The following is a 21080-nucleotide window of genomic DNA, read 5'->3' as shown; positions in this document are numbered from 1 at the left end:
ACACACACACACACACACACACACACTCTAACACTCACAGACACACACTCACACATTCTCACAATCACAGACACACACTCACAGACACACACATAAGAAAGACTGAATTCAGTTTGTCTCATTTGTAGGCAGAATTGTATAGACAGACAGAGTGTAAATAGTGACATGGAAATGAGGGGATTATCAACAACAGCTGAACATACATTAATAAATAAGTAAGATGGATAAATGAACCCAGTCAGAAACATGTAGCTTCCTTTGAACGGACAAATGAATTCACTTTGGCATTTCAGTAATGTAGAGAGTGAAACACAATATTGTTCATTTACAGAGTCAATTCACGGCCAAGTTGAATAAGAAAACACAACAGGCATTGTTGGAATGCTTGTACTTTGAATCATCAGCCTTCTGAGAACTGCCTCTCTAAATCTTGCCACCTCTCTCCTTTAAGGCATTCCTTAAGAATAAAGGCTTGCATTTATATAGCACTTTTCACAAGTAATGGACATCTCAACGTTCATTATAGTACATTCAGTAAGAAATCACCTGGATTTAGGGAGGGTTCAAGTAAATTTTTTTTTATTCATTCACAGGATGAGGGTGTGGCTGGTTAGGCAGCATTAATTGCCCAGAGGGCTGTTCAGATTCAAACCACATTGCTGTGGGTCTGGAGTCACGTGTAGGCCACACCAGGTAAGGATGTCAGTTTCCTTCCCTAAAGGACATTAGTGAACCAGATGGGTTTTTACAACAATCAATAATGGATTCATGGTCATCATGTAGATTCTTAATTCCAGATATTTATTGAGTTCAAATTCCACCATCTGCCGTGATGGGATTTAAATCCAGGTCTCCAGAACATTATCTAGGTCTCTGGATTAACAGTCCAGCAAAAATACCGCTAGGCCATCACCTAATTGGGAAAACACTAATGTGACACCCCTAAAACCATAAAACCACAGGAAATAAGAACAGGGGAAGGCCATTCAGCCCCTCGAGCCTGCTCCACCATTGAATAGGATCATGGCTGATCCGACATTCCTCACATCCACTTTCCTGCCCTTTCCCTGTAATCCTTGATTCCCCGACTGATCAAGAATCTGTCTTAGCCTTAAATATACACAATAACTCTGCCCCCACAGCTCTCTGTGACAAGGAGTTCCAAAGACTCTCAACCTTCTGAGAGAAGAAATTCCTCCTCATCCCAGTCTTAAATTGGTGCCCCTTTATTCTGAGACTATGGCCTCTGGTCCCAGACTCTCCAGTGAGGGGAAACATCCTCTCAGCTTTTACCCTGTCAAGCTCCTTAACGTGTTTCAATGAGATCATCTCTCATTCTTCTAAACTCCAGTGAGTACAGTCCCAACCTGTTTAACCTTTGCTCATAAGACAATCCCTCCCTACCAGGGATCATCCCAGTGAACCTTCTCTGAACTGCCTCCAATAAGGTCAGTTCAAGAAGGGAGGGAGATAGAAAGCAGAAAACTGTAAGCTAATTAGCTTAACATTTTTCACCTGCATTTTCTCAGAGTCCATTATTAAGGGGGTGAAAGGATATTTAGAAAAGTGTAACATAATCGAACACTGTCAACATGATTTTGTGAAAGAGAAACCAATTTTGACTCATTTATTCAAGTTCTTTGAGGATATAAGAAGCAGAGTTGATAAAGGGGTACTGGTAGACATCATGTGTTTGGATTTCCAGAAGGACTTTGAGAAGGCACCACATAAAAAATTATTGCGCAGGTTACGAGCTCACTGTGTTAGGGGTGATGTTTGAGCACAGACTGAGGTTTAGTTAAGACACAGAAGTTAGAGTCAGAATTAATAGGTCCTTTTTGGCTTGAAACCATGCAACAAATGGAATACTGGAAAGATGACCTGTAGGGCCTCAAACTTTTACCATTTCGATAACTTGCAGGAGGGGACTGAGGAGCAAAGTTTGTATCCAAATTTTCCATACATATAAAAATAGGGAGAACATAAGGTATCTGCAAAAGGATATGGATAGGTTGAGTGAATGGGCAAAATCTTGTCAAATGGAGTTTAATGTAGAAAAGTGTGAGTTTTGTTCGAAGAATTAAATGTCAGACAATTATTTAAATGGAGAGAGACTCCAATAAATGCAGCACGGGAGATTTGGATGATCTTGTGCATGAAACACAATAAGTTAGCATGCAGGAGAAGCAAATAAATCAGAAGGAAATTGCTAGTGCGGTCTTATGGCAAGGAGGTGTGTTTAAAAATAGGGAAGTCTTGTTACAACTGTACAAGGTGTTAATGAGACCACACTTGGAGTACTGTGTACAGTCTTAGTCCTCGTAATTAAGAAAGCCAGAAGTCACACAGTGCCAGGTTATAGTCCAACAGGTTTATTTGAAATCACAAGCTTTCAGAGCGCTGCTCCTTCGTCAGGTGAAGTGCTTCTTATCCCACTTACTCTGCTCATCCCTGAACACAATGGGCAATCCACCTAACCTGCACACCTTTGGATGTTGGGAGGAAACCAGGGCACCCAAAGGAAACCCACACAGCCACTGGGAGAACGTGCAAACTCCACACAGATAGTCAGCCGAGGCTGGAATTGAACGCGTGTCCCTGGTGCCGTGAAGCAGCAGTGCTAACCACTGAGCCACCGTGCCATCCCATGGAATGTATTTTGGACAATTTCTTGTGAAAAATTGTTATGGAATGAGTGAGTGCAGGTAAGGGACCTTTTTCAGGTTGACAACCTGTAACCAGTGGGGTTCCACAGAGATCAGTGCTGGGTCCACAACTGCTTACAGTATACATTGATGATTTGGAGGAGCAAAGCAAATATACCATAGTCACATTTGCAGACGACATGTAAATAAATGGACAAGCAATTTGTGAGAGGGATACAAACAGTTTACAGAGATGTTGACAAGGTAAGTACATGGGCAAAGAAGTTGATAAATGGAGTATAATGTGGGAAAATATTAAGTCATTGATTTTGAAAGGGAGAACAAAAGATCAGAGTGTTATTTAAATGGAGAGAAAACTGCAACACAAAGGGACTCAGGGGGACTTGTGCATGAAACACAGGGGCAGCAGGTAATCAGGAAGGGTAATGGAATGTTGGCCCTTATTTCAGGGGGTTTGGAGTGCGAGACTATGGAAGTCTCACTGCAACTGTACAAGGTGCTGGGGAGACCACATCTGGAGCACTGTGAACAGTTTTGGTTCCCCTTGTTTAAGGAATGATATCATTTCATTGGAGGCAGTTCAGAGAATGTTCACTGGGATGATCCCTGGTAGGGAGGGATTGTCTCATGAGCAAAGGCTAGACAGGTTGGGACTCTACTCACTGGAGTTTAGACGAATGAGAGGTAACCTCATTGAAACATACAGGATACTTAAAATGGCTTTAAGACAGAGATGAGGAGGAATTTCTTCTCTCAGAGGGTCGAGTGTCTTTGGAACTCCTTGCCACAGAGAGTTGTGGGGACAGAGTCGTTCTGTATATTTAAGGTTGAGATAAATTCTTGATCAAGGGTCATGGGAAAGGGCAGGAAAGTAGATGTGAGCACTGTCGGATCAGCCATGATCCTATTGAATGGAGGAACATGCTTGAGAGGCTGAAAGGCTTGCTTCTGTTCCGATTTCTTATGATCTTTTAGTGTTTAATGATGACTATGAAACCAGTGCCATCTGTTGGAAAAAAACATCCCTCGTTCAATAATGTCCTTTAGTGAAGGAAATTGGCCCATCCTTACCTGGTCTGGTCTACATGAGACTCCACACCCCCAGCAATGCTACCTCTTAACTGTCCTTTGGGCATTAAATGTTGGCCTAACCAGCAAATTTTTAAAAAAAACTACTGCAGAGATAGTGGATGTACTGGTAGTAATCTAAAGTCCCAGAATATGAGAAAAAAATCTGCCCTTATTTTAAAAGCGAAGGAGACACATAAATAAGGCCAGTTAACATCATAAACTTGAAATATTTCAGAAAAGATCTACAATAATGTTGGTAGAACTGGAGGGTTTGTGTTATAAAGGATGTCTGAAAGCTGGGGCCTTATTTTCCCTGGAGCGTCGGACGCTGTGAGGTGAAATGAGAAAGGTTTATAAAATCCTGTGGGGCATGGATAGGGTGAATAGTCAAGGTCTTTTTCCTAGGGTAGGGGAGTCCAAAACTAGAGGGCATAGGTTTAAGGAAAGAGAGGAAAGATTTAGAAGGGACCTAAGGGGCAACGTTTTCATGCAGAGGGCGGTGCGTGTATGGAATGAGCAGCCAGAGGAAGTGGTGGAGGCTGGTACAATTACAACATTTAAAAGGCATCTGGATGGGTATATGAATAGGAAGGGTTCAGAGGGATATGGGCCAAATGCTGGTTGATGGGACTAGGTCAGATTGGGATATCCAGTCAGCATGGACGAGTTGGACCGAAGGGTCTGTTTCCGTGCTGTATGACTGCAACCCTATGTCTGTTTTTGGAAAAGTGTTGGTCAATCATAAAGGTTGGAACAGCAGAGCATTTAATATACATAATACACGGAATATAACATGGGAAAGTGTCAGGTCATGCACTTTGGTAGGAAGAATGGAGGCATAGACTATTTTCTAAATGGGGAGAAAATTCAGAAGTTTGAAATGCAAAGGAACTTGGAAATTCTAGTCCAGGATTCACTTAAGGTAAACTCGCAGGTTGAGTTGGTAGTTAGGAAGGCAAATACAACATTGACATTTATTTTGAGAGAACTAGAAAATAAAAGCAGGGATGTATTTCTGAGGCTTTAAAAGGATCTGGTCAGACCACATTTAGACTATTGTGAGCAACTTTGGGCCCCATACCTCAGGAAGGATATACTGGCCCTGGAGCGGGTTCAGAGGAGGTTCACGAGAATGATCCCAGGAATGAAAAGCTTAACATATGAGGAAGTTTTGAGGACTCTGGGTCTGTACTCATTGGAGTTTAGAAGGATGAGAGGGGATCTAATTGAAACTTACAGAATACTGAACGGCCTGGACAGAGTGGATGTTTGGGAGACGTTTCCGTTAGCAGGAGAGACTAGGACTCAAGGGCACAGCCTTAGAGTAAAAGGGAGACCTTTTAGAACAGAGATAAGGAGAAACTTCTTCAGCCAGAGGGTGGTGAATCTATGGAATTCATTGCCACACAAGGCTGTGGAGGCCAGGTCACGGAGTGTATGTAAGACGAAGATAGATAGGTTCTTGATTGTCAAGGGGATCAAGGGTTACGGGGAAAAAGTGGGAGAGAATGGGGTTGAGAAACTTATCAGCCATGATTGAAAGGCAGAGCAGACTCGATGGGCCGAATGGCCTAATTTCTGTTCCTATGTCTTATGGTCTTACATTATGATCACGAAGAGTCAGCATGGCTTCCTGAAGGGGAAATGATGGCTGATAAATTTATTGGAATTATTTGAAGAGTAACAAGCAGGGTAGAGAAAAGGGAACAGAAGTTGGGATTTAGCTGGTGTGTACGAGTCAGTTTCACGGCTGTTGCAATTTAAGCTAACCCCAGGAACTGGTCAGCACACTTAGAGGCAGGTTCTTGCCTGAATGAATTACAAAAAAAAAATGTGCATTTAAATAATGCCTTTCAGGCAGTGAAACATCCCAAGACTAATCACTCGGTGCGTTTATCAGAGAAAAATTGACACTGAGCTATATAAGGAGATATCAGGGCTAGAGGCCAACAGCTAGAGGCCAACTTCTGTCCCGGCTGTGTGCAGTTTTCGATAATCTGAGCAAGTGGGGTGGCATGGTGGCTCAGTGGTTAGCACTGCTGCCTCACAGCGCCAGGGACCTGGGTTCAATTCCACCCTCAGGTGACTGTCTGTGTGGGCTTCCTCCGGGTGCTCTGGTTTCCTCCTACAGTCCAAAGATGTGCAGGTTAGGGTGGATTGGCTGTGCTAAATTGCCCATAGCGTTCAGTGATGTGTAGCTTAGGTGGATGGCTCTGGGTGGGATGCTCTGAGGGTCAGCGTGGACTTGTTGGGCCAAAGAGCCTGTTTCCACACTGTAGGGATTCTATGATCTAAGTGTTTTATTATACAGTGACAATAAAAGACCATTTGATCCCTCATGCCCATGCTAGCTCATTGAATGAGCTGTCCAGTGAATCAGACTTCCAAATTTTTTTCTCATGTTCTTTTTATTTTTCCTTTAAAAGGTTTTCCTTAAATTTATTCATTCACAGACTGTGAGTGTTGCTGGCTAGGCCAGCATTTGTTGCCCATCCCGAATTACCCTGGGGAAGGCGGTGGTGAGACATAGCCTTGAATTAATTTCTGTAAATTTGCTTTTGAAAGTTGTGATTGAATTTGCTTTGACCATGCCTTGAGTTCCAGGTCACTATCCATTGTAGAACCTCAGCTCTCCCCTGCTTCTTTGGCCAATCACCTGTCTCCTCCACACACCCTCCACCAGTCCCTGATTTCCTCTATCAAAGCTCTGGAAATTTTGCCTTCACTGTCCACCCAGCGAGAACAATCTCCCTTCTGATCAGAGATGCGATGATACACCTCTGGAGTAGGTGGGACTTGAACCCAGGTCACTCCGTCTAGAGGCAGGGACACTACCCATTGTGCCACAAGAGCCCCTTTCAACCATATCATTGATCTTTCCCCTCCTCCCCCTCAATCTTAAAAATCTCCTCTGTACCCTCTCAAAGCCTTTGGCTGTTAATTATAATATTTCTGACATGGATAAGATAGACAAGTTTAAGAGCATTCTTTCATTAAGTAATTAGAAAGACAGAAGGGGCCGTTGTTGTGCGGCGGTAGTGTCCCCATCTGTGAACCAGGAGGCCCACGATCAAATCCCACTTGTTCCAGAGGTGTGTCAGAACATCTGTAAATAGGTTGATTAGCAAATATGTATAGACAGAGAAAGAGAGAGAGACACTGCTGGATGGGTGGGAGCAAGGGAAAATGGAAGGAATGGGTGTAGACATACATATTGCAGCATTCCATCACTAAACTGAATATCAAGGAAGGTATTAGTGTCTATTTTCAGACTTGATTGGTTTGGGATCAAAACTTGATGAGTATCCTTCTTAGAATGTGGTGCTCAGTATTGGACCCAGTATTCAGACTGGAACCGAACCACAAATATATAAAGTTTTATCATACACTATGCCTCTAAAGATACAGAAACATAGAACATAAGAACCGGAGGAGGCCATTCAGCCCTTTGAGCCTGCTCTGCCATTCAATATGATCATGACTGCTCATCCATCTCAGTCCCCTGTTCCCACTTTCTCCCCCATATCCTTTGAACCCTTTAGCCCTAGACACTATACCTAACTCCTTCCTGAAAATGGCTGTGGCTCAGTGGTTAGCACGACAGCCTCACAGCAGTAAGGACCTACGTTCGATTCTAGCCTCTGTCTGTGTGGAGTTTGCACATTTTCCCCACATCTGCATGGGGTTTCCCCTGGGTGCTCTGATTTCCACCCTCATTCCAAAAATGTGCTGGTTTGGTCGTGGTAAATTGCCACATAGTGTCCAGAGATTTGCAGGCGAAGTAAACAGCCACAGTAAATGTAAGGTTACAGGGATATGGCAGGGGGTGGGAAGCTCTTCAGAGGGTCAGTGTTGACTTGATGGGCCAAGTGACCTACTTCCACACTGTAGGGATGCTATAGAAAACATTCAGTGCTTTGGCCTCAGCCACTTTCTGTTGTAGAGAATTCCATAACCTCTCAGCTCCCTGGGGGAGGAAGAAATCTCTCCTCAAGACAGAGCCAGGATGCAGTCTGTATTTTTAAACATCCCTCCCGGGTTTACCTTCCAGCTTGGCACACATGCACCAGACGTCCACCCAGTCCTTCTCTCTCTCTCTGACTATGGTACCATTTTAAGTTGTACCGCCTTTCCTCCTTGCCACCAAAATGTACTATTTTGCTAAAGAGACGGCAGCGTGAAGAGTCTCCTTCAGAGAGGGATGGGAATGATTCATTAAATCCACCTAGATTTCCATTTCAGATCCTGACCCTTTTGGAAGCTGTGTTTGGGCTGGGATTAGATGCGGGATGGATTGGGTCTATTCATCAAATAACAGAGTTGACAGACTGTCCACCTGGGGAAGGGAACAGAAGTTAGCTGTGGAACTACAGAGTAGCCAGTGGGGATTTCCAAAGAGGTCCCACTTGACCAAATTTTGTGCTATCTCTTCAAGGAAGTCAATGAACGTCGAGAAAGGTGACACAGTAGAAGTAATATATTTGGATTTTCAAAAGGCCATTGATAAGGGGCTGTATAATAGACACATGGCACAGGTCAAAGAATGTGGGGCATGGAACAAGCATCAGAATTGGACAGCAAGCTGATTACAATCCAGAAAACAAAGCATCAGGGTCACAATTCCAGGCAACTAGAATTCCAAAGCAGAGACGGTAAACGTGTACAGAATCTTTGCCAGCTAACAATTGGAGTAATGTGTACAACCTCATGGTTTTCAAATGACGCAAAAGACAGAGAGACACTGGAGAAGGAAACAGATTTAGAAAGTTGCCAGAACTGAGAGGTTCCAACCATCAGGAAAGATGGAACAGAAAGTGGTTTCTGTCTCTTCAAAAGAGAAGGCAGAGATGGATTTCTTCAAAACCGAAAAGGGTTCGATCAAACAGATGTTCAGAGGACTCGGAGAGTCAGAAACTAGGTGTCCTGAAAATAAAGTGGTCAATGATAGATCCAAGAGAAATCTCTTTGCTCAGAGAGTGTTCGGAATGTGGAGCTCCCTATTACAGGGAGTGTTCGAGTTGAATAGTGAAGATGTGTTTGCGGAGAAATTCGATTTATATGCAAGGGAGGAAGGAGAGAGGAATATGGTGATGGAATGAGACGAAGAAGGTGGGAGGAGAATCATATCTGACATAATCACTGGCACAGACCACTCAGGCCGAATGGCCACTCATGAGGGGTAAATGCTGCGTCATATCTCAGCGCGAGTCAAATCTACATAGAGACACTTCAGGATGGCACTTTAGGGCAACACATCGGCTCAGTGGTTAGCACTGCTGCCTCTCAGCGCCAAGGACCCAGGTTCAATTCCAGCCTCAGGCAACTGTCTGTGCGGAGTTTGCACATTCTCCCCGTGTCTGCATAGGTTTCCTCCGGGTGCTCTGGTTTCCTCCCACAGTCACAAAGATGTGCAGGTTAGGTGGATTGGCCATTGGAAATTGCCCATCGTGTCCAGGGATGTGCAAACTAGGTGGGTTAGCCATGGGAAATGCAGGGTTTCAGAGAAAGGGTAAGGGGTTGGTCTGGGTGGGACGCTCTTTGGCAGGTCAGCGTGAACTGGATGAGCCGAATAGCCGGTTTCCACACTGTAGGGATTCTAAGATGGTGCCAGGAATGGCAACTTTGTACACCTCACCGTACTCCTTTATTCCCTGTACTTTGGATTCTAGATGGAGAAAGCTTGGGGTCATATCTCAAGTTACAGTGGCAGTTGGCTGAGGGAAGGCTTAAAGGTTGGAGTTAGATGGACAAATATCATGAACAATTTCACAACTGCACTTGTGCCCAGCTCCAAGTGTCCCAGTTATCACAGACAGGGCACAAAAACCGATATCTACCCCGTGCTCCTCCCGGACCAGAAAGCAGATGGTGCAGCAAGCAGAAAGGAGCGACAGATAGATTAGAAAACTGGAAGCCAGCTGCCCAGGAGCTTTCAATATGGCAAAACACATAACTTACCTGAAAAGGTCTTTAAAGGACTGGAAGAGTCTGGGGTGGGGTGGGAGGCTTAAAGAACTTGACCTAAATAAAAACAAAACAAAAAAGGAAGGTTTGCAGCTGATGAATGGTGCTTTTAGTGATGGCGGCTGATGCTTCAAGGGGCATGAACAGTCAAACTCCTCCATCAAGGAGTTCTACTTGGCAGCCAACTGAAAGGATCCAGTTTTCAAGTCACATGGCCCAGCGTCAAGATATCCAGGGGTACATGTGTCAAATCAATGCCTCCAAAGTCTTGATCTTAATGGCAGAATTCCAGGTAGCTTTGCAAATGTCAACACATTTCTTGTTATCACATAGCCTGCCATTATACACTACCTATTGTTAGTCACTAACAGTCTCCATTAACAACTATTCACCCTCCTAGACAGATCTTTATCAACTCCTTTATCTGTCCAACTGCTCTTCTCTCTCTTCAGGCTCTATCCTTCACTCCCTACCCCAAACCCTTCCCTATTTTCTGCATATAAAACGATGTTTTCCCAGCTACCATCAGTTCTGAGGAAGGGTCATCAGATCCGAAACATTAACTCTCACTTTTTCTTCACAGACTTGCTGAGCTTTTCCGGCAACTTCTGTTTATGTTGTTGTGACACATTTCTTAGGGCTGCTTGTGAATATTGACACCCAGCGGACTACATTTGACAGGGGAAAGCTGACCTCCCATTATCATTAGCGTCCTCTTGGGCATCACGTCAACATATTCCCATACTACCAGGGGCCCTCTTTGGAAATGTTGACAAACACAGAAAATAGGAGCAAGAGTAGGCCATTCAGCCCTTCGAGCCTGCTCCGTCATTCAATAAGATTGTCCAACTCATTCCCCTGTTCCCACTGCTTTCTCCCCATACCCTTTGATCGCTTTAGTCCAACAGTCAGTTGACCTAATTTTAGGTTTGGCCACCCCAGAGCTGTTCTCCTCGCAGACCGGTTCTGTTTCTACGGGTCATTCCTTTGGTGACAAAGGCATACCGAGGTTCTGACCAGGGGACCAGCATCCAAAGCCCTTTGTACCCATACCCGATCCCTCCGGCCAGATTCCAGACCCAATCCACCAGATGTCAGAGTCATACAGCGCAGAAAAGGCCCTTTGGCCCATTGAGTCTGTACTGACATAAGGAGCACCAATCCCAATTTCCTGCACTTGTCCCTTGAATGTGATGTTATTTGAAATGCTCATCCAATTTTTTTTTTTTTAAAAAAAGGTTGTAAGGTTTCTGGCCTCCAGTACCATCCCAGGCAGTGCATTCCAGATTCCCACCGTCCCGAGTGAAAAGGTTTTTTTTTCCCAAATCCCCTCTGAATTTCCTTGCACTTACTCTAAGACTATGCCCTGATTGACTCCTAAGCCAAGGGGAACAGCTGTTCTCTACTCACCCTCATAATCTTACACACCTCCATCAGGTTTCCCCCCTCAGCCTTCTCCATCATGTCCCCATCACGCGCAGGAGATAGCAAGGGAGGTGGTCATTCAAGGTCAGTATCTAATGGCACACCTTACCTCCACCTTCCACAGCACCCCTTTCACCCCACACACAAAAGAAATCTACTGAAGTCATTCAGGAAAGCCTTAATCGATCACCAGCGTCTACAGTATATTGGTGGGGAATCCACTTTCAGATTTCCATCGGCCTTTGACTGAAGGATTGCTTCCAGCTGCCACTCCTGAGCAGTCTGGTTCTAATTTGGGGTTCTGCACACCTTCCCCAGTCCTGGATTTCCGCAAGCCCCACTCTCTGCCATGAGAATATCATTTTACCAGCCCTTTGAAACCTATAAACCAACTTAAACACTTTGCCCTCATCACCCTTCGACCTTCTAAACTCGAGGGTGTGTGAAATAACTGCACAGGGGCCGGTATCGTGTCACCGAGTTACTGTTTATTTACACAGGTGCAACTCACGTGTTCTGACCAGCCAGCTCAGAGCCAGCCATACAGCACAGAAACAGACCCTTCGGTCCAACCGGTTCATGCCGAACATAATCGCAAACTAAACTAGTGCCACCTGCCTGCTCCTGGGCCATAATCCCTCCAAACCTTTCCTATTCATGTACTTATCCAAATGTCTATTAAACATTGTAATTGTACCCACATCCACAACTTCCTCAGGAAGTTCATTTCACACACAAACTATCTTCTGTGTAAAAAATTTGCTCATGTCTTTACTAAATCTCTCTCCCCTCACCTTAAAAACGTGCCCATTATTCTTGAAATCCCCTTTCCCAGGGAAAAGACACCGACTATTAACCTTACCTATGCTCCTCATTATTTTATAAACTTCTATAAGGTCACCTCTCAACCTCCTGTGCTCCAGCGAAAAACATCCCAGCCTATCCAGCCTTTCTTTATAACTCAAACCTTCCATACCCAGCAACATCCGGGTAAATCTCTTCTGAACCCTCTCCAGTTTAATAATATCCTTCTTATAACAGGGTGGCCAGAACTGGAGACAGTATTCCAGAAGAAGTCTCACCAATGCCCTGTACTACATTAACATGATTTCCCAACTCCTAAACAACTGAGCAATGAAGGCAAGTGTGTTTAACACCTTTTTAACCACCCTGTCCATGTGTGATGGAAACTTCAAAGAATTATGTGCAAGTAGTTCTGCTATAACATGTGTTTTGTTAACATGAATTTGCTGCAAGCTGACTGATGAATAGTGGACACTGTTTGGATAACGCAAACTTTCTGCTGTACAGCTATAGTGATTTTCGACAGCAATTTCCCAATATCACAATTTTCTATGGCGATTTTCTATAGTGCGAGTTCACACACAATTGCAACTATAGCATTATAGGAGAACAACCTGTACTTGAACCCCTAGGTCCCTCTGTTCTACAGCACAACCCAAGGCCCTATCATTAATCGTATAAGCCCTATCCTTGTCTGTTGTACCAAAATGCAATACCTCGCATTCATCCTGATGGAATTATATCTGCCATTTTTCAGCCCATTGACCCATTTGATCAAGATGCTGTTGAGGAGACTCTCTGAATCTCCTGTTTCTATCTGTCAGCCAGGGCTCCCTGATTTGCCCAGGCTAACAACCCCAATCAAGGATCTCATAGTCAAAGTTTCTGCAACACGTCTTCATGATGTAACCAGCCGGATGGAGTGGGAAACACAATTCCACGGCAACACATCTCCTGCTTGACATTCATCAATTTAGCATAGCTTTGGCAGTACAGATTTGATGGGCCAAAGGACCTCTTCTGCAGTGTATGATTCTATCATTCTCAATGGGCAGTTAGGAATATTGCTGGCCTTACCTGTGAGCTATACGGATCCATTCAAGGAATGTGGGCCTCTCTGGCTGGGCCTGCATTTATTGCCCATCCTTAATTGCTCAGAGGGTAGTTAAGAGTCAACCACATTGCTGTGGGTCTGGAGTCACATCTAGGCCAGACCTTTATTCTAATAATAGCTACTGGACTCTGCTTAAGGAGCTATACTGCTAATGTCAGATCACATGGACTTGGGAAAAGATGGGACAGGGTTTCACAGATTTTTGTTCCCCCTCTCCCTATTAATAAAAGTCTCCATATTCACTGAAAAGAGAGTGAACTATCTTCTATCAACAACCTGGACATGATCTTACTACGTGGCCTACATCTTGGCAAAAGACATAAAAATATCAAGAACCTCACTTAAAAGATCTCTATGACTCCAGCTGGGATAATAGAGAAAGTGAGGAACAGGGGGTGGCCCTACTGCCCCTCAACCTTGCTCCTGACTGACACACCCAGTCAGTATATCATACTCCTAACTTTCGCCATAGACTTCACTCAAAGTAGATGCTCAAAAATGAACTTTATAAAAATGAAAAATGAGTTCTGGGTCACCGGACTTGAAACGTTAACTCTGATTATTTTCTTCACAGATGCTGCCAGACCTGCTGAGCTTTTCTAGCAACTTCTGTTTTTGTTCAAAAAATGATGCTAGGTGGCCACTAAGGGTGAAGTGACTACATTTTATAATTTTTGCACAGAAACACAACTCACTCGTTCTAAAAGATAGTAAGAACTGCCAATGCTGGAGTCAGAGATAACACAGTGTGGAGCTGGAGGAACACAGCAGGCCAGGCAGCATCAGAGGAGCAGGAAAGCTGATGTTTCCGGTCGGGACCCTTCTTCACTCATTCTAAACACGCTTCAGACTAAACCTCCAACAAATGTGAACAGTATTGATTCTCTTATACAGGGAAAGATTGGGATTAACTTTGGAGGCAGCCCGGAGAAGGTTCATAGGCTGATGCCAGGTGTGGAGGGATCGTCTTATGAGGAGAGGTTCAGTCGATTGGGCCTGTACTTATTGAGATTTAGAAGAATTGAGAGGTGACCTCATTGAAACATACAAGATTCTTAGAAGATGTGACAGGGGAGATGTAGAAAGGTTGTTGCCCTTGGGGGAGAATCTTGGACCAGACAGCATCATCTCAGAATAAGAGGTCGCACATTTAAGGCAGAGATGTGGAGGAATTTCTTCTCTCAAGGGGAGTGAATCTGTGGAACTCTTTACTGCAGAGGGCTGTTAAGGCTGGGTCACTAAGTAAATTCAAGGCTGAGAGAGACAGATTACTTTTTTAAATCAGGAAGAGAATCAAGGGTTGTGGGGAAAAGGTAGGAAAGTGGAGTTGAGGATTATCAGATCAGCCATGATCACATTGAATGGCACAGCAGGCTGGATGGGCTAAATGGCCCACTTCTGCTCCTACCTCTAATGGTGACTCTCCGGGAGCAAAGTGAGCTCCCATTTCAATAAGAGCCTCCATGTGTGTGCCGCTAGGAAGGGGTTGATGTCAACTGATCCCAGACCCACATAGGGACAGACAACAGAGAGTAGAATAACTCATGTGTTCCCCTGAGTTTAGAAAAAGGAGACATGATTGCAATGCATGTCATCAAATTCTTTGGGATTTGGAACAGGGTCAATCCCGAGAGGCTACTTCCCTACCCTGAGGGTGTAGAACACGGAGGCCTAGTCTGAGGGTTAAGGGTCTGTTTCTTCGGGACTGAGGTGAAGCAGGAACACCTTCAGTCAGAAAATGATAAATCTTTGGAATCCTTCAGCCCAAAGGGCTTCGAAGCTCAGATATTCATTTCCTTTTATTCCCTCAGACAACGTGGGCATCGCTGGCTAAGGCAGGATTTATTACCTGTTGGGCAGTTAAGAGTCAAGCCCATTGCTGCGGGTCTGGAGTCACGTGTAGGCCAGATCAAGGAGGGATGGAAGATTTCCACCCCTAAGGGATATTAGGGAACCAGATGGGTTTTGACAACAATTGACAGTGGTTACAAGGTCGTCTATTTGACTAGAGTTGTATTCCAGACTTGTATTGAAGTCAAATTGTAACCATTGGGCGGCACGGTGGCTCACTGCTGCCTCACAGCGCCAGGGACCCAGGTTCAATTCCAACCTCGGGGGACTGTCTGTGTGGAGTTTGCACATTCTCCCCGTGTCTGCGTGGATTTCCGCCGGGTACTCTGGTTTCCTCCCACAATCCAGAGATGTGGGGGTTAGGGGGATTGGCCATGCTAAATTGCCCCATAGTATCCAGGGATGTGCAGGCTGGGTGAATTAGCCATGGGAAATGCAGGGCGATAAGGATAGAGATGTGGGACTGGATGAGATGCTCTTCAGAGGGTTGGTGTTGACTCGATGGGCTGAATGGCATGCTTCCACACTGTCGGGATTCTACAATTCTATAATCTGCCACAGTGGGATTTGAACCCATGTCCCCATGGGGTCCTGGATTACTAATCCAGTAAAATAACACTAATCCACCTCATTTATAGATTCTGAAACATTAAGAGAGATTAACAAGTTAAGGTTCAGGTTGTGCATTCGCTGGGATCACTCTGAGATGCAGAAGAGAGCTGAAAGATCAAGTGGCTCTCTCCAGCTCCTTGTTCTTACATCGAAAATTAGAAATCAAATCCATCCTTCTCCCTCCCAAACTCTCGATCGCCAGAACCGAACCAGCTCAGACCATAGTCTCAATCAACATCGAGCCAGGGCACTTCTCCTGACCCCACCCTCTGACGGGATTGGCTGAAAAACACAGAGAAAGATCTCGGGCTTACCTAAAACTCTGAAATGGTTTGAAGATCTTGGTCTCCTGGTGACTAACTGCCTCGGGTGACAGTTTCTGAACTGGGTGAAAGACTTCTCTGAAAATTAAAGGAGAGTTTGTTAAGCGGCCTAATCAGGAACTGTACAGAATCAATTAACTCTCAATTAAATCATTAGGGGCAGTATTATTGGGAAGAAAATGGTTAACATATTACGTAAAGATTTCTGAGCAAAAGTTACAACATCAAGTTTTTCATCCTGCACCCATTAGGACCTGGATGTAAAGGTTCAGTTTATGAATATGCGTTGAATCTAGCGCAAATAAAACACAGAGTGAGCCCAAATGTGCTAAGAGATAGTAGGAACTGCTGATGCTGGAGAATCTGAGATAACAAGGTGTAGAGCTGGATGAATACAGCAGGCCAAGCAGCATCAGAGGAGCAGGAAGGCTGACGTTTCGGGCCTAGACCCTTCTTCAGAAAAAAAAATGAAACGTAGAGCAGGGTTCATAGATCATAGAATCCCTATAGTGTGGAAACAGGCCCTTCGGCCCAACAAGTCCACACCGACCATCCCACCCAGACCCAACCCCCTTTAACCCCCCCTAATCTCAGCATCCCTTGAACACTATGGGCAATTTAGCATGGCCAATCCATCTAACCTGCACATCTTTGGACTGTGGGAGGAAAACGGAACATCTGGAGGAAACCTACACAGTTCAGTCAGAATGGAGCCGATCTGCCTGTTTTTTGGTCCAAGATGGATAACCTCACTCTTACTTATCGTGAACTCCATCTGCCACAGTTTTGCACATTCACTTAGTCTATCAATATCCCTTTCCAATTTTATGTCATCATCTACAATGTCTACAATGCCACCAAACCAACGTCATCAGCAAATTTGGATATATGCCTTTCTATGCCATTCTCCAAATCATTAATAAATAATGTAATTAAACTGAGGCCCTAACAAGATGCTAGTGAGACACCACTGGTCACATCCTGCCTATTTGAGGACCTAACCTTCCAAAAGTTATTGCAAAGGAAAATAGAACAAAGTTGGAGGGAAAGAGCAGGGAATCAGAGAGTACTTTTGAATAGCAGACATAGGTATGATGGGCCAAATGGCCATCTCTGTGTTCCAGCCTATTCAGAGATGCAGAGCACTGTAAATACAGTCATACGGTGGATGGAAGAGACACACAGTCCCCTTCCATAAAACTCACGTGTCTAAGGAGATGGGGACACGGGAAACAATGGCCAAGTCCTTCTCCAAATTCTTCTCCTTGACCCTGAGAAAGACAAAGAATGATCAACAGATCCCAGTGCTGCAAAATGATCTTTTTGCAAGTAATCCATACAAACACAACACCCGATTTTTCAAAAAGACGCAAAATCATGCAGAGGAACAGTGTTTGACAGGGAAAGTCTAGAGGGAGCTTTACTCTGTCTCTAGCCCTGTACTGTCCCTGTCCTGGGGGAGTGTTTGATGGGAGGACAGTGTAGAGGTAGCTTTACTCTGTATCTAACCCCATGCTGTCCCTGTCCTGGGAGTGTTTGATGGTGAATGGTGTAGGGAGAGCTTTACCCTGTGTCTAAGCCCATGCTGTCTCTGTCCTGGGAGTGTTTGATGGGGATGGTGCAGAGGGATCTTTACTCTTTATCTAACCCTGTGCTGTGTACATAGCTGCCAGTGGGTGATGATGGAATGAATGGTATCTCCTGTTATGTTTGTCTGTTTTCTGAGTCACTCAGTGGTTCGGCCCCGTTACCTCTTTGGCTTCTCATTCCGATAATTGAGATCTCTCGCTGCTTGAGCCTTGATGTCGATCATGCTCTGAATCAGTTCTGTTCCCTCCACCTCCTGCTTCAGGAGTTGTTCCCACTGTGAACGGTAAAGCTGCTGAAGGCTGTCATACTCCTTTTTGAGCCTGCCATTGGCTTCCTCCACCTCTTCGAATCGTGCTAGCAATCGGTCCCGCTCTCCCTCCAACTCAGACAGCTTCACCTCCAGCTCCACCAACCTAGATACAGTGTGGACAGTTATTGAAAAGAACATCAGAATGGTCACCCTCTGTGCCCAGGCACCGAAATACCCACCCACTACGAAAAGCAGAAAGAAACAGGCAGGAAAAGAGGGAAAGAGGATAGGGAGGAAGAGAGAAGGCAGGAGAAGTGAGAGAGAGCGAGGGAGATGTCTGTGGCGAGGGAAATGTCTGCAGCGAGGGAGATACATACATAAATAAAAAAAAAAGAGATAGAGAAACAGAAAGGACAGGGAGAAAAATGGACAGACAGAGAAGGAGAGAGAAGGGGAAAAGAGAGAGAGAGAAAGAGACAGTGGGAAAGATAAAAGACAGAGTAAAAAGGAACACAGGAAGAGAAATAAAAAAAGGGAGTGAAAAGGGAGAGAAGAGAAAAAGAGAAAGAGGGAGAGAGAGAGAGAGAGAGAGAAAGGCACAGGGAGCCAGAATTACACAGACAGAGAAACAGGGAGAAAGAAATGGGAAAGTAAATGAGCAAGTTGTGGGGAGAGCCAGAGGTGGCGAGAGAAGAGAGAGACAGAGGGAGAAACAGCAAGAGAGAGAGAGAGAGATGGACAGGAAGGGGAGGATAGCAAAACAGACAGAGAAAGAAAGCTGGAGAGAAATATAGAGAAAGAGTATGTGGAGGGAAATGGAGAAAAAGAACAAGGAAGTGAGAAAGAAAGAATTTGTATTGCACTTTTCACAACTCCTCGCCCTCACAAAATATGCATGAAAACACTGACATCCTTTTACACCTGAGCCATGTGATCATCTTTCCAACAATGGTGAACAAAAATGAAATGTAGGCCAGAGCAGCTGGTGGGAGGGGACCTGCCCTGCTCCATGCTGTTTTACACACAGCGACACAGGAGACTGGACCCTCACTCTGAACCAGCTTACTTCCCCCATTTAGGGTTTTACAGGATCCACCTGCCCAAGAGTGAGGGAACAACCATTTCCTGGTCGTACTAAACAAGCCTCAAGTAGCTAACAAGCTATACAGGGCAGCGCTCCCTCGGCACTGACCCTCCGACAGTGCGGCGCTCCCTCGGCACTGACCCTCCGACAGTGCGGCGCTCCCTCGGTGGTTCACAGGGGAGCGTCAGCTTTAAGTGGGGGGGCGGTTGATCTTTTAATGCCACATTTTTCTGTGTCTGTCTCCCTTGCTCCGCACTCCTGCCTGCTGTCTATGATTATAGCCTGATTTACAGACTTGTCACATGTGTCTGTCACCTCTCAGGCTTCCCCACAGAAATGCAGAAAACATTCTCACCTGTTCTGACTGACCTCGAGTTCCACTTCTCTGTGTTTGCGCTGTTTGCTCAGATCGAAGACCGCCTGCGCGAGCTGTGGGTGGGGTGTTGAGAGGGGGACGGAAGGGGCACAAAAAAATGAAGAATAAAACATAGTGGTCCGTTCGTCCCTAGATCCCAGTCTGCTGTCCAAGGAGATTGAGAACTCCACCCTCAGCTGGACTGCCATCAATGCGTGAGTCATAGGAGCAGAAGTAGGCCATTCAGCCCATCAAATGTGCTCTGCCATTCAATGAGATTATGCCTGATCCAATAATCCTCGACTCCACTTTCCTGCTTTTCCCTATAACCTTGTAATCCCTTAATAACCCAGCCTCTGCAGTAAAGAATTCCACAGATTCACTACCTTCTGAGAGAAGAAATTCCTCCTCATCTCTGTCTTAAATGGATGATCCCCTAGTCTGAAGATGATGCCCTCTGGTTCTGGAAGCTTCCACAAGGGGGAAACAATCTTTCCACATCGTGTCCCCCCGCCGAAGCATCTCAGCAGGTTTGCCAGCATCTGTGGGGACAGTTGGTATTCCGAGTTCATTGACCCTTCTTCGGAAGGGATAGTAGCTTTTACAAGGTGGTGGTAGATACGCCAAAGATGGGGATCGAGGGTGCAAGGAGTGAGAAGATAGGAAGAGATGGAGCCCAGAGAGAGAGAGAGGATGACAAAGCAATAGATGATAGTTAGCCAGGGAGAAAGATTACCTGATAAAGTGGACAATGACTAGATGAAAATAGACAGGCTGTGCTGAAACCAGTCCACGTCAGGGCCTGGGGTGTGGGTGGGTAAAGGACATGGAAGGAGGTAGTTCAGGCCCTAAAATTAATGATCTCAATATGGAGTACTGAAGACTGCAGGGTCCCCCAAGCAGAAAACGAGATGCAGTTCTTAACTCTGCTTTCTCTCCACAATGCTGTCAGACCTGCTGAGTTTCTCAAACGATTTCTGCTTTTCTTTCAGATCTCCGGCATCCACAATTCTTTGTTTTATCCCCCAAGATTCTCGTATGTTTCAGTATCTAGGTCGCCTCTAATTCTTCTTTATTCCAAAGAATATATGTCCTGTATGTTTAAAGTACACAGGAAGAATACTGATGAACGTGTTCAGAAACTGACTTCCACATTTTAAAATAAAAAGTTTGAGTAGACCAAGCCAAGCTTTGCTCTGGGATATTACACGTCGAGTGTTACCATGAGCTGTGACCTAACTGAGAAGATTGAAACTGAAAAGGGGGAGCCAACTGGGCTGTTAATCCAGAGGCCCAGGTAATATTCTGGGGACCCGGGTTCAAATCCCACCATGGCAGATGGTGGATTTTGAGTTCAATAAAAATCCATAATTAAGAGTCTAATGATCACTGCGGATTCATTGTAGATTGTTGGGAAAAACTCATCTGGAACCCAAAGGACTCAGTGGTTAGCACCGCTGCTTCACAGCACCAGGGACCTGGGTTCGATTCCACCCTCATGTGTGGAGTTTACACATTCTCTCCGTGTCTGCGTGGGTTTCCTCCGGGTGCTCCTGTTTCCTCCCACAGTCCAGGGATGTGCAGATTAGGGCGGATTGGCCATGCTAAATTCCCCATAGTTTCCAGGGATGTGCAGGTTAGGTGGATTAGCCATGTTGAAATGCAGGATTACAGGATAGGATACAGAGGGGGGGTCTGGGTGGGATGTTCTTCAGAAGGTCAGTTTGGACTCAATGGGGATTCTTTAAAAGGATGGTGGTAAATGAAGAATTTACAGGGTCACAGACAGAAAGATAAACTAAATGTCTGAACAAGGCTGTTCCAGAGATAGTAAGAACTGCAGATGCTGGAGTCAGGGATAACACAGCAGGCCAGGCAGCATCAGAGGAGCAGGAAAGGTGACGTTTCCAGGTCGGGACAAAATTTCTGAAGAAGGGTCCTGACCTGAAACGTCAACTTTCCTGCTCCTCT

The 21080-nt window shown here is 45.1% G+C and overlaps 1 protein-coding gene across 1 annotated transcript in view; it reads right to left on the bottom strand.

The window, feature by feature from the left end:
* The window catches only part of LOC109933135 (autophagy-related protein 16-1-like), a 78611-nt gene that overhangs the window by 33254 nt on the left and 24277 nt on the right, over positions 1–21080 (bottom strand). Inside the window, exons 2-6 of the mRNA XM_048597859.1 lie at positions 19110–19183; positions 17582–17833; positions 17036–17101; positions 15822–15908; positions 9696–9758 (exon numbers count right to left, since the gene is read on the bottom strand). Of these exons, the coding sequence (XP_048453816.1) occupies positions 9696–9758; positions 15822–15908; positions 17036–17101; positions 17582–17833; positions 19110–19183 (542 nt within the window). The remainder of the gene's footprint in view (positions 1–9695; positions 9759–15821; positions 15909–17035; positions 17102–17581; positions 17834–19109; positions 19184–21080) is intronic.

Source organism: Rhincodon typus, chromosome 6 (assembly GCF_021869965.1).
Source record: "Rhincodon typus isolate 14 chromosome 6, sRhiTyp1.1, whole genome shotgun sequence".
Lineage (NCBI taxonomy): Eukaryota > Metazoa > Chordata > Chondrichthyes > Orectolobiformes > Rhincodontidae > Rhincodon > Rhincodon typus.
The sequence above is the reverse complement of the archived record's forward strand: the minus strand, read 5'-3'. Positions and strand labels throughout refer to the sequence as shown.